This window comes from Drosophila guanche, unplaced genomic scaffold (genome assembly GCF_900245975.1).
Source record: "Drosophila guanche unplaced genomic scaffold, DGUA_6, whole genome shotgun sequence".
Taxonomy (NCBI): domain Eukaryota; kingdom Metazoa; phylum Arthropoda; class Insecta; order Diptera; family Drosophilidae; genus Drosophila; species Drosophila guanche.
In genome coordinates this window covers 103,968-117,195 of record NW_022995758.1, presented here as the reverse complement: position 1 = coordinate 117,195, position 13,228 = coordinate 103,968, and the positions used below count along the sequence as shown (strand labels likewise).

At 45.3% G+C, this 13,228-nt stretch overlaps 2 protein-coding genes and 1 long non-coding RNA gene across 6 annotated transcripts; 2 read left to right on the top strand and 1 right to left on the bottom strand.

Moving 5' to 3' along the window:
* Nucleotides 1–431: 431 nt before the first annotated feature.
* LOC117590481 lies at nt 432–1,350 on the top strand. The gene is made up of 2 exons (XR_004574297.1): nt 432–816; nt 888–1,350. It is a non-coding gene; the product is annotated as an uncharacterized LOC117590481 (long non-coding RNA).
* An 844-nt stretch (nt 1,351–2,194) lies between these two features.
* LOC117590488 lies at nt 2,195–8,991 on the top strand. 4 transcript variants are annotated; one of them, XM_034283147.1, is made up of 4 exons: nt 2,195–2,334; nt 5,732–6,350; nt 6,420–8,021; nt 8,062–8,991. In XM_034283147.1, the coding sequence occupies exons 2-3, from the start codon at nt 6,123–6,125 to the stop codon at nt 8,013–8,015; spliced, it is 1,824 nt and encodes a 607-aa protein (XP_034139038.1). In that variant the 5' UTR covers nt 2,195–2,334; nt 5,732–6,122; the 3' UTR covers nt 8,016–8,021; nt 8,062–8,991. The 4 variants fall into 4 exon arrangements, with proteins under 4 accessions (XP_034139038.1, XP_034139037.1, XP_034139036.1 ...); XM_034283146.1 differs by having other exon boundaries at nt 6,420–8,040; nt 8,081–8,991; XM_034283145.1 differs by having other exon boundaries at nt 6,420–8,991.
* A 500-nt stretch (nt 8,992–9,491) lies between these two features.
* LOC117590495 (heparan-alpha-glucosaminide N-acetyltransferase) lies at nt 9,492–13,076 on the bottom strand. Its single transcript, XM_034283156.1, has 6 exons — nt 12,710–13,076; nt 12,466–12,602; nt 11,080–11,201; nt 10,847–11,021; nt 10,118–10,779; nt 9,492–10,054 (listed from the first exon to the last, which is right to left on the bottom strand). Exons 1-6 carry the CDS (start codon nt 12,851–12,853, stop codon nt 9,570–9,572), a joined length of 1,725 nt encoding a protein of 574 aa, XP_034139047.1. The 5' UTR covers nt 12,854–13,076; the 3' UTR covers nt 9,492–9,569.
* Between the last annotated feature and the right edge of the window lie 152 nt (nt 13,077–13,228).

Sequence of the window (13,228 nt, the reverse complement as noted above, 5' to 3'; positions counted from 1 at the left end):
GATATAAATAATATTTTTTAATTTGTATACGATAGTATCGGCGCGATCAAAATCGATATTTTCCAATATCGACTGGAATGCTTAATTATATATGATATTTTGATTTACTAATATTTTAGATATGATTTACTCGATAGAACGATGTTTTAATTTTGGAAATTAACAATCTTATTTCTGAGAAATTGGATTTTAAAATAGTTATATAAATGTATCAATATATCGATGCGTTATTTTGGCGATAGTGCATTTGTATGTTGTATTACATTAAGATTTATTTTTGCAGTACATTTATGTCATAATCATCCTGATTATCTGGAAAATCTACATAATTTATTTGTCCTTTTGTACTTCCATGCATAATCGATATGCATAGGGATGCTAAAATATGCGATTTTTTTGTGCGATAGGCCGAGCGAATGTTTGCGCAAGATGCGATTTCGTTTTTGTCAAAGCGTGCCAAGCATTATATATTACACAATAATCTATTGGGCACTACACTAAGCAGAACAATTTTGGAAAGAATGGTACGAACAAATTCAGATTCCTTGCTGTGGGGGCAAGCCATCTGATACAGGAGCTAAGAAAGAAAACTAGCGGGTCGGAAACTCACGCAGTTCTTGAGCAAGTAGGGCAAAGGATTGTGGACTGTGGCGCTTCAGAATTCCCACATTCATGAAGTCAAGATGGGCCCAGTCGACACAACACAACACCAGCTCATGGAGTACTGCGACGGCTCCATTTCGTGTAGATCTGCGACGGATATGCAACTGGCGGCGGGGCCACGTCCGCAACAAACAATAGCCTGAAGGAAGAACAGTAGGTTGACAATGGCCACAGTTGTGACTTGTCTCGTTTAGGATTCGTTTCATCATTTCAATACTTTTTAGGCCATCCCCTACCATCTCACCATTGGTTATTGCTGACATCTACAAAGCCGAGTGTCTTGCCGCTGACCATTATCTCGCACAGTGGCAGTAGCAGCACTACTGCTTCGTTGATGGACAGGGATAGTGCACACAATTGGGCGGTACATGGATAGGCATTAGTTCTTTGGGCGGAGGCAAAGACCACCGCCATTGAATGTCAAGCCCTTGCCCAGTAGATTGATTGGCTTTTCCTCAGGAGCAGCGGAGCAGTGGCTGGAGCTGCACGCCTACTCCATGGACTGAGCAAAGATTTAACAAATTCATACAGCTCCAGCTGGGGAGCTTGCAGTCACGCACTGTTCTATTTGCAGTTGCGGTTGCAGCTGCAGTTATTGCTGAAGCGCCAAACAGCCCGCGCACTATGCCACCTACTTCCTATGTTTCTTTAGTTCTTCCGTAACAATAAATTCTACATAAAACACGATTCCATTAATGCTTACTGGTCTTATGGAATATGGTAAATTACAATCATTGGGGAATGAAAGGTAACAATAATGAAAACAATCTATATTGATATATCATACCTACGCTCAGAAGAGACCTCTATTTGTCTGTTTTTTTTTCAGATATACCCACGATTTTTGATTCCACTTGCATTTGCATCGAGTCGTCGATATGCTCAGGGAAGTAGAAACCATTTTTCGATATATTTGTGCGATAAGCGGAACGAATTTCGCGCTTTCATCCTTTAATTTTGAGAACAACAGTTGAGCCGAGATGTGATATTTGTTATATGATGGCTTTGTTTTAAATAAATATATGCACAGAGATCTAAAAGTCTCGGGTATAGTTATATATCTATCTGGGTAAGCCCAGCGACATCAAAATATACATCGATATGTCAACATTATGTAACATCCCATCCCTAGCATCGCGATACCAGTATCTGTCTTCAGGGTGACCGTTTACGGAATATTTTATACTTTTCGGTACTTACGGTATATCAGTATATACAGATATATTTTTACAATTGTTCGGTATATTACGGTATATTTGAGAAGGTAACACTTTCCACACATTTTCCAAATGATTACAAACACAAACAGAAACATTTATAAGATAAAGGGTCATAAGGTATACAAATCCATAAAAAGAAGTATTTTTAACAAGTATTTTTTTCAGTGTTAAAAGTCTTTGCAAGCTAGTAATTTCAAATAGAACATCAACATCGAGGAGTATGATTTAAGACTATGGTATTTACGGTATATTTTTAAAATGAGATGGTATATTTTTGAGGGTGTGACGGTATAATTAATTGATAATTCCGCGGTCACACTGTCTGTCGGTATCGTGTTGCGTTTTGCCGAAAAATCTAAACTATTTTAAGGTGTTTTAAATCCATCAAACGTTGATAAAGTGAAAAGGTGCAAATACAACAGAGTTTAGGCTGCAATAATATAATAAACAGGTAAATGCTAAATATAGTATACTCAACTATGCATATATACATATGTACGTGCATATGTACATATGTATACGCACTTCCCAAAAAATGATGCAGAATATTGTGACATATCAATTGTGTGCATGTGTGCAAGCATGCAAACAATCTCGTGTTTGTGAGAGTGTATGGTGCGATTTGAACAAATTGATTGTTGCGTTGTTGACCTTCACTTGGCTATAATCAAATGGATCTGCTGCCGCCTGTCTCTTGAACTCTTCAATGGCAATGTGAGGCGGCCTCGAGCGAAGAAACAATTTCGTTGGCGATTGTAATTGTGAGGAAATACGAGCGAAAGGGTCAAAAAGATGTGCCACAAAGCATTTTCCATTCTTTGTTTTACTTTTGCGCGCGCTTTCTCTGCAAAACACCAGCAATAGCCGTGCACTCGCCCGCTCACACATCCATACAATCTCACAGAGAGCGCAGTGTAGTATATTACTTAACAGCGCCCGCCTGTCTCCTTGTCGTGTTTTTTTTTTTTTTTTTTTTTTTTGTATTCGTTTATTCCTTCTATTCTATTTTCTTGCTTTAATACTACATTCTTACACTAGTGAGTAAAATTTAAATGCGGGCCGTATTTGCCGCAAAGCTACTGTTTTGCATATCTGTGTGTGTGTTTGTGTGTGCGAACAACCTACTTCCAATTACACTGCTTCCACCCGCCACGTCCCTGTGCCACTCTAACAAATAATAGTTATTCAAAACATTGGCCACTTCTTTTTCCTTATTTTATTTCGGTTTTATTTTGCATTACGCTATCACTCCATTTACCGGTGCCAATGCTTCTTTGTGTATACGTAAATATGTGTTATAACTGTTAAACGCCCGCTCCGACAACCTGTTTCATGCTTACGCTGATGTTTTTCACATTCTTATGAGATTATTCCAATAAGACAACTTACCGACTTGTCTTTCACTTTCTGCCGGCGCAGAGGCCTGAAAACGTAGGAAAGTTGATTTTTGTGCGTGTCACACAAACGCGTTGACCTTGTTTACCAGCACCATATACGTGTAAATGTGTGCACATACATATGCACATAAATATACGTGAAAGACAATAAACAAAACTTCTCTCTCTCTCACCATCCGCCCGCCCCCCACAGGGTTCCCTTGGGAGAGTCCCGGTCCCGTTCATCGCTCAATTACTGCTTTGCACGTTCAATTTCGCACAAGTACAGTTTGTTATTCGCAATACCCAAAGAGCCGAGTACCCCACCAACACATGCGTACTCAAGCCTGTCCGTGTGCCTGTTCTCTTATGTGTACATATGTGCGTCATGCGTTTTGTTTTGATTTCAATTTTGTGGCCACTTGCTGGCATCTCAGAGCCATGCGGACAGCGACGACCTAGATTTTGGCCTCCTTTTCTGTTGGATTTCGGTTGTGCGTGTGCCCCAACAGGCACGTAGCACATCCACACACACGAACACATGTTTTTTCAGCCACTTTCGCCCCATCGTACAAAAACAACAAGAATGTGGTGCATTTTCGCAGCTTGGACAACAGTACGAGGTCAGTGTTGTAAAGCGGTTACGTCGAACGCAGCTGCTTAGCGGCAGCAGCGTTGCCACTGTACTACACTAATTACTTACAGACATTGTATACATATTTGACCCATGCTAGAGAGGCGATATTCTGTGTTAATGGCTGGTTTGTCACGTATGACACAGCCAATGTGCTCCAACGTTGGTGTTGTGTTGCAAGGGAGGGGGCAGCCACACACCAATATTCATATATGTTTGTAGCTGCGCTGAGGTTGTTGCTCTGTTCGTTCGCTTTGTGCACGTTTCGCCCTTACCGGAACAATGCAAAACAGCAAAAAGATACAATGAAAGCGAAAGCAATTGCTGGATCAGAACCCTGGGAAGAACGACAACAGCACAGAGCGCAGCCGAACTCAATTTTTCTCAATTAACATTTTGAATCTGCCAGGTGGCAACTCTGTGTACGCCTCCCGCCGACAGTGAATGTTATGCAAATTGTTGTTTTTATTGCCCTCTTGTTTCGGCTCTTTCTATATCTCTTTCTGACCGGTGCTGTCTTGCTCTATCTGTATCTGTGGTCGCTGTAAATACAACCGGAATTTTCGCTACGCGCATTCTCACGTACACACGACCACGCACTGCTCATGAGTAGAAGCGAGACGGAGAGATATACACGACTCAGCTGCTCTCTTGCGTTATCACTGCATTCGCTTTGCGCTGCCCAATCTCTCACTCGCACACACTTCCTCGTCATTTTGCCTTTGTGTTTCTTGTGTGCAGACGCGTTTTACCCGGAGCTCCTCGTACCGCCGCGCATATGTTGTATATTTCGCATTATTCCCGCTAACCCGAAAAGTACTTAAGTGTTTTGTGTAAAAAATAAGTATCGCCGCATTTAGCAGAAAGCCGATCGTTTGTTAAGTCAGGTAAAAAGCACTTTGTCAGTGGGAGGAGGGGGTACAGACAGCTGTGTGTGTTAATAATAGCAACAAGAAAATGTTAGGAAACCTGTGAATGCATTTTCAACTTCGAAAATCGCACGTAAAAAAGCATTCATTTCAAGCATTTAAGCAATCGAAAAAAAATGCTCAACTTATGCACACACACAAATGCTAAGCCGGTGCACACACATACACGTAGATAGACGCTCACGCACTTTTGTACTCAAAAGAAAATCAGTTTTCCAAAAACAACATCAACCGTTGGTTAAGAGTTGGATGAGGAAGGGGGGGGGGGAGGCCTAGCCGCCAGCCGAATCAAAAGTCACTTCATTCGCTGCGAGTGCAACGAGAGAGCGCGCTTTAAATTATCTGTGTAGGTGTGTGTGTGTTTGTTCGTGTGTCCCTTTTTCGCTCTGTGTTTTGTTTATGCGGCGCGCGTCCCCAAAAACTTGCAATAACACGTACAGAAGTGGTATTGCCAGGCAACGAAAATTGCGCTTCAGATATACATACATTTGTATGTGTTTGTGTATTTGAACGCGCGCGTGGCTTAGCTATCTCGCCCGCTTACTCCTATTGATCTTATTGCTGTTAAAACATGTTTGCTAAATTTAATTAACACCGCGTCAAATAAATACTACTTAATGAATGTTGATAAGACATTTCTTTAAGCCTTTCGGGTCGAACCGGTTTTCGAAACGGAAGCATTGTAAAAAGATTTGTCGATTGGCGTTGAATTTCATTTTGAATTGGAATTGCATTTTAGGTTGTAATAAAGCGACGCATGCACAGGCTGAGCAGAATAATGAAAAGAAAGCAGCGTTGCCAGCTGTCAGCTGTGTGCCAGCGTTAGTCAACACTGCTGCTGTATGATCATATGTTTTAATATTTTAACCGCTTTTAACTTGAATTCTCGGTTCTCACTCTGTTGTTTAGATCAAATCGCCTAATACGACGACGAAGACGAAGGATAAAAGGTCACAAATGCAGCAAACAACAGTTAATCGCAAGAAATGGCTGTTGGCTGTGCTACGAATCATCAGTATAAATCCAATGGTCGCCAAGAAATAACACTAACAACTCTTCTGTGAATGCACACACTCCCACATAAACAGTCACACACACACACACATATATATATACACAAGAAAGCGCAAGGACGCACAAATCAATCTACAATCCGCAACCCACAGAGGCACACACAAATACTTACAACACAGTAGGACAACAAAAAGAAAAACTTCCAGAAATCATTCAACATACGTCAGAGATAGGAAGGATATCAACGCCTTTATTTTCAACAAGTAAAGGAGAAACAGCAACAAAAATGTTTAGCTTCCATAAACCACGCGTTTACCGCTCCACCGACGGCTGTTGCATCTGCCGCGCCAAGTCGAGCAGCTCCCGCTTCACGGCCTCCCGCAAGTACGAGAAGGAATCGGTGCTGTGCTTCAATCTGCAGGAGCCGCGCAATGGCGAGATCTGCAACGCGTGCGTGCTGCTGGTGAAGCGCTTCAAACGTCTGCCCGCTGGCAGCAAGCGCCATTGGGGTCATGTAAGTGCCAACAAAAGCCTACCACGATAAATAATCTTTATGCTAATGCTCTCTTTCTCGCTTATTCAGGTTGTGGATGCCCGAGCTGGTCACGGCACCAAGTCCATGGCGAAGCAGAAGAAGCGCGAAAACGCAGAGAACGCCGGCGAAGGAGGAGGAGGTGGCGGCTCCAGCGGCAGCTCCTTTATACCCGAGAAGTTTGCAAAGATCTTTAAGAAGAATCGCAAGGGCAAGATAACGGCCATTCAAGGAGCCGTGGCAGCTGAGCCAGTAGCCAGAGACCATCCACGTCCCAGCAGTTCTTCGCCCATGTCTCAGCACCAGCAGAGCGACTCGAACGAGAGCAACGAAGATGAGCAATTACCTGTGGCCACCTTGACTACGGGTGGTGGAGGGGCTCCAGCGATTATGGCGGCCCCCTATCAGACCAGAAAGCGCACGGCTGCCGCCTCACAGGCAGCCCTCGCCGAGCAGGGCCAAAACAGCAAGCGACCGAAGCTCACTGGCAGCAAGCGACGCTGCCAACTGGCGCCCAAGAAGCATCGACGCGCCGTCGACAATGTGCCCTTCTTCGAGGAGAGCGATCTGATACGTTTGGAGGTCTGTTGCGGCACAGTCTTCCAGAGTCTGACTCTGGGCATGTGCTGCTACATAATCGATCCGATGCTGTACAAGCCATGCGAGAAGCATCAGCGGCTCAGGCGTCAGCAGGCGGAGATGGCAGCCGCCGCCAGCGTTGCCAAGCCAGCAGTTGCGATTGAAGCTCCATCTCAAAATCAAACTCAGAAGCAAGGAAATATTGTGGCAAATCCGATGCAAGCTATGAAGAAGCATCATCTGTTCTTTAAACGTCAGTCGGAGTCATTTCCACAGGGCGATATCCATAGAATAAGTCCCATTCCATTGAACAAGACTGATGCCACGGCTATGGCTCTGCCTCTGTCACATTCCAATACGGCCATGGCCACCGCGAGCCTCCATCCGGGTATGACCACTACATCCATGGGCGCAGCTTCACCCTCGTCGCTATCTTCGTCGTCCAACTGCTCGACTTCGTCGTCGGTGAACACCAAATTCAACGACAACTCTTCGGACTCTGGCTTCGATGAACATGTTCTCGAGCGCAAATCGAGCGTCAGTCCGCCCACGGATGAGCTGAAGCAGCGCGCAACCACAGCAGTCGCAGGTGGCATGCAACTAATTCTGGCCAGCGGCCTGCCTATAACTGGCCAGACTCAGAATCTAGTGCTGGCCGGCAATGAATTCACCGCCCGAATTGTCCAGCAGCGTCAGCAGTCGCCCGAGGTGTCAGTCGCCGCTGGAGAGAAAGTCGTCGTCGCTGGAACTGCACTGAAAATCAATGTCGTTGGCGGATCTCAGGGGAATAGTAATAAGATTCGTGCAATATTCAATAATGCCAACACCATACAGCATGAGAATGGGGTAACCACCATACTGCCGGCCTCCTCTTTGGCTGCCAGCAATCAGACGGCAGCCATGAATGCCATAGCCCCCAGCACGGTGACCATAACGCCGGCCAAAAACGGTGCCACCGTAGCCACTGTGGCCAATCCCAAGTTTATACTCGTTAAGCCGGCTAAATTTGTTGGTCAGGCAGTGGTCGCCACCACTCCACCTCCACACTCCGCCGATGCAAAGATCTAAAAGAGAGAGAGAGAGAGAGAGAGAGAGAGAGAGAGAGTGAGAGAGTGAGAGAGAGAGAGAGAGAGTGACGGAGGAGGCGGCGCAGGAATTGCGGTGATGGGACTTGGTGGTTTTGCATCACTTTTTTTTCATATTTTACATATCGTAAGAAACGGCGAAAAGATTTACTTTTATATATTTATTATTGAGAGATTGAAAGACGCCACAGCACATCATTTGTACATATGCCGCATGCGGTGGGGCTTTCGGGAAGCATATTCATATTCATATTTCATATTTTCATGCAGATAAACAACGATGAATGGATGCTGCTGCTGCGTCGAAGAATAGGTTTTTTTTACATTTTGTTTTAAATATGATTTATCAACTTTTTCGCTGGCAAACTAATTGGAGAGAATACTCAGCTAATCGCCCAGCCCCTCACCCCCTGGAAATATATGCAAAAACCTTAAAATAGTATTTAGTTTATGTAAATAAGATTTTGGGACCTCTCTCAGATATTGTATTTTTTCCTAATAATTTGTTGTCTTATTTGATACGGAGCCGCCTCGCCTGTACTACACAGCGCATCGTAGTCATCTCGCTTGCTCCTCCAAAGCCAGGTGCAGGCTGAATACCGTTATTTAGGCGGTAGGTGTTTGCTATCCCGTTTTGGACAGTGGTGTACCTTGGAGAAAAACGTCTCTGTTTGTTTCGCTGCTGCAATCATTTTTTGGAGAAGACGTACAGCATTTAATATAGATATAAATATATTTAGATATAGACATATGTTCTTAGTAGTTCTGATGTGTATGTAGTAGTGCAGTGCCCTAGTAGTATGTAGTCGAGAGAGATAGAGATATAGATATACAGATAGAGATAGAGAGAGATAAAAAGGGATCCCCGATCCTCAATCGAGAAAGAAAGCAATCGCACCCCTCACCACCCACTCACAAATGTAGCCTTAGGAATGAGCCTCGAAATAACGAAAAACAAACAAAAGAAAAGGAAGAGAGAATAATAGAGCGTTAAATTTGGCAAAATTTTTGTTTTCTAAACCTAAGAAATAAAATTACAAAACATTTCCAAAATAAAATCACAACAGTTTGCATTTATTTTACGATTTCCACATACAGCCAACGAGGAAAGTTGAGACTTCCAAGCCTTGGAGCCAATACCAATGTATTTCAGGGTTCCTAATTGCGTGATGTCTCCGTAAACAAACAAAAAAACGAAACGCGAACTATGCGTGCCGAGCCCTGCTCCATTAAACTTGAGAAATTACTACGAATTTAACTCGAAAGTATAAACAGTGAACCAGACCAAGGGAATTTAAGTAATAGAATGGAGTCCAGCACCACATTTACTCTGTTTACAGCAGTTGTCAGTGTGCAAAAACACAACAAATATAGAGTGCCATCTCTTTCTGGCTCTGCTGTGAACTTTTCAGACACACTCGTCCGCAAATCGAAGCCCAAACTTGCCTACACTCTTGCAGATTGACATAAAAAACAGAACAGTTTTACATTTATTGTACATAGTGGGACAAGATTAAGCTATAAAATCGAATGTTTTTTACAAACTGTAGTAAAATTCATGAGCGTCCAGGTAGAGGGCAATGCCCACCCACAGGAACGTGTTCCACGTGCATTCTAGCAGCAGCACAAAATGGGTGTTCATGGCCCCGATACGCCAGTGCCAGGGTAACATTTTGTGCAGTACTGAATGGCCCACGTACATGATGATGGCATTCATGCCGCATTCGGAGAAGGGCCAGCCCGACCACCAGCCATCGCCCACATCGATGATGTAGTAGAGCAGGACAAGCAGGAGCTGCGCCACGCTGACGGTAGCAAACACAAAGGAGAGTGACCAGAGGTTCTTGTTCACGGGTATCACGCCACCCTCACGGGAGAAGCCGCACAGGACACCGCCCATGAGTCCCAGGAGAATCGAGAGGAGCAGCCATCGTCTGATGCGGCTCTGCCAGGTGGGATGGACGAGCAGCGTGAGACCGGCAAAGGCGCCCAAAAATACCTGAACAATGCTAAGCAGGCAGCCTGCGTGAGTACAGATGGAATTATTGAAGAAAGTTCTGAAGCGATTGGAGACCAAAGGCTTACCAAAGACTCCCTCGGGATCGAAGGCACTGGAATCGTAGACATATTTGGCCGTGGGATGCTGATAGATGTGTGCATTGCCCAGGACCTGCTGGTCCACATAGCCGGCGGCACCGCCAATGCAGTTCGGATGGGCAGCCAGATCGTGCTTGCCGCCGGGCCCCAAATAGCCGCGCGGACAGCCGGGCACAGGCAGGCCGAAGGTCATGCCGAGATAGGCGGCGATCAGGGCCAGCAGTACGGCCAGCTCCCCGCTGAATAGACAGACATCGTAGATGGCACGATGCCAGGCACTCTGCGGCAGCACCTGCTCCCGACGGCTGCAGAGGGTGTGCAAGATGCCGACAACAAGGAAGGCAATCCCGAAACGCTGCAGCACACCCATCAGACGCAGCTGCTCCAGCGAGGGACCGGTCATCGAGTTGAGGCAAAGGCCGAAGGCAAAGAGTTTGATGGAGCGCCACAGGATGCGCAAACAAATGCGAGCCTTGCTGTTGCCGCGCGATAGTTGCGCCTTGACCGAGAGGGGTATGCAGACGCCCATGATCCACAGGAAGGAGGGAAAGACCAGATCGGCGAGATTCAGTCCGTTCCAAGCGGCATGCTCGATCCACGCATACCCACCGCCCCCGCTATTCACGAATATCATCAATACAATGGACAGCCTGTGGAAGGGCAGCCAAAAGCAGGATGAGTAAATATTTCGTCTTCCATGGCAGCTCCAAAAATTACCCGCGGAACGTGTCCAGACTTCGCATCCGCTTGCGTTGCGTTGCCTTTGCGGCAGCGGCCCCAATGCTGTCCGCCGCGGCAGCAGCCTCATCGTAGCGATGGCAACGCCAGGCGTAGCTTCCTAGCTTCAGGAGGATTAGCACTGCGGCCACCAGCACGAACACGGAGAGGAATGCTGCAAAAGAGACCACAGCTTCAATTTTACGATCGGTGGCCCAGGGGTACACACTCACCATAGTTGATGGGCACGCCCGGCTTGTCCACGGCAAAGTCGCAGCTACCATTGGCCAGGAGCGTCAGATTGTAGACGCCGAACTCCTGCAGATCGGTGCGGCGCAGCCAGCAGAGGGAAGAGCTTTTGCAGTATGTGGAGTGGCAGGGAATTATATTAAATGGTTTGATAACACTTTGACAATCGCGTCAAGTGCCACAAGTACACACACAATTAATTTTATTTATTTATTTTTTTTATACCCGGTACTCGAAGAGTAAATAGGGTGTATTGTACTTGTGCACGAAGTGAATGTATGTAACACACAGAAGGAAACGCTTCCGACCCCATAAAGTATACATATTCTTGATCAGCATCAATAGCCGAGTCGATTGAGCCATGTCTGTCTGTCCGTCCGTCCGTCTTGTTGAGCGCCTGGATCTCAGAGACCATAAAAGCTAGAGACACCAAATTTTACATCCAGACTTCTGTATGCTCACACTTTTACAAGTGTACTTTAAAAATGAGCCACGCCCCCTTCCGCCCTCGCAAAAAGCCGAAAACGTCCCAAATCAACAATTTTGAAGATAAAAGAAAACTAAAAACGCCATTCCGTAGGGAATTGCCATATATATCTGATCAATAAATTGGGATCCGGTTGGATCATTATTATAGCCAGAATGAAGATATTAATTTGCCGTGGCTAAACCCACCCTGTCCCGCAGCTTTTGGTGTTATTTTCACATTCCCTCATTCACGCTCTGCTTCTGCTTCAAGCGGCCTTCCCTCTGCCACTGCCTCTGCCTCTACCAACTTTTAACCCACCCCGTCCCACAGCTTATATTTGGTTTTTTTTTTGTGTGCGGGCGCTGCCTCTGCCGCGAGTCTGCAGTGTGTGGGTCTAGGAAAGGGCGGCGAGCTAAATGAGCGTGTTGGTGTGAGAAGTGTTGTAGATGTAGATGACAGATGAAGAAAAAATGTGAAATTTGACAAAACACCGCTAAGGTGCAGATGTAGTACTGAGTGCCGGGTATAAAAGTTGTGACGCGTAAGAAGCGTCTCACACGTCCCTTCTCGTTTTTTTTGAGCCGTGTTTCAACTTTATTTAAAATCTGTCTTTCGCATACATTTATTAAATTTCCTCTTTGGGTACTTGGCAATCTTATTTCAGATATATTATATTCAAATAATTAATATTGATTAAACGCCCACGCAGAGTGGCACTAGTTACTTGACTGCCTACCAGTAGGCAGTCAACCCATGACAGCGCTGCACTAGTTACTTAGCTGCTTACCAATAAGCTATAGCAATAGCGTTACATAACGACTGGTTAACGGGGGAAACCAACATATGCTATAAAAAAGAGCACACATATACATACATATGTATGTTTGTGTGGTGTACTTACACATTCTCGAATGCATAGCGACCCTGATCGTGTTGAAAGATTTTGAAATTCAAAGCGTACGCCGTGCTCAGCTGTAACGGTTGCAACTGCTGTCCACTGCCAGCGGCGGGCAGAGCTTTCACTTTGGTGTAGGGGCACTGTTACGTTTTGTTGAAGTGGGGAGGGGTAGAGATCGAGAAGATTTCGATTTCATTAATTCTCATCGATTCAAGAGTGAAACCGAACCAAATTACTCGAAAATTACCGTATAGCATTCGTCGGAAAGCGTATAGAGAAAACTGTGCTGAGCATACTCCGACCGCAGGTACATGTAGGCCTGGTCGACGCCAAGGGTGCGCATGTTTAGACCGCGCCACTCCGGATCTGTGTACTCCACCAGCAGCGACATATTTTCTGGGTCGAATCCGAGCCGTAGTCAGATGTTATCAGTGCAAACTGAAATGACAGTCTCAAATGGTGCGCGGCAAATGATGGTACCCGCTAGCCTGTTCGGCGTTACTGACGACCGACGCAGCCTAACTGGTCAGAATTTACAACTGGAGAGCGTCATGTTCGGTGCAAGCAAATGAAAACAATTTCGAGTGCGCAATAAAAGTTAATTCAGCGCAACAACAACAACAACACAACCATGATCCATGAAGCATGAAGTAACTATATAAGGAGGTCTCGTCGGCAAAAATTAGGCAAACGTGCGAGTGAAAAGTGCGAGGGCAACGACAATGGAGTGTGCTGAATAATCATTTGAAGGCAATGTGAAAAAACA

Bases quoted from the DNA above. Each gene is read 5' to 3' on its own strand.
- LOC117590488 (XM_034283147.1), top strand. From the start codon at position 6,123: ATGTTTAGCTTCCATAAACCACGCGTTTACCGCTCCACCGACGGCTGT. The intron at 6,351-6,419 runs GTAAGTGCCAAC...TCGCTTATTCAG, and splicing joins GCAAGCGCCATTGGGGTCAT to GTTGTGGATGCCCGAGCTGG.
- LOC117590495 (XM_034283156.1), bottom strand. From the start codon at position 12,853: ATGTCGCTGCTGGTGGAGTACACAGATCCGGAGTGGCGCGGTCTAAAC. The intron at 12,603-12,709 runs GTAATTTTCGAG...AAAACGTAACAG, and splicing joins TTTCCGACGAATGCTATACG to TGCCCCTACACCAAAGTGAA. The intron at 11,202-12,465 runs GTAAGTACACCA...ATACTGCAAAAG, and splicing joins CGCTATGCATTCGAGAATGT to CTCTTCCCTCTGCTGGCTGC.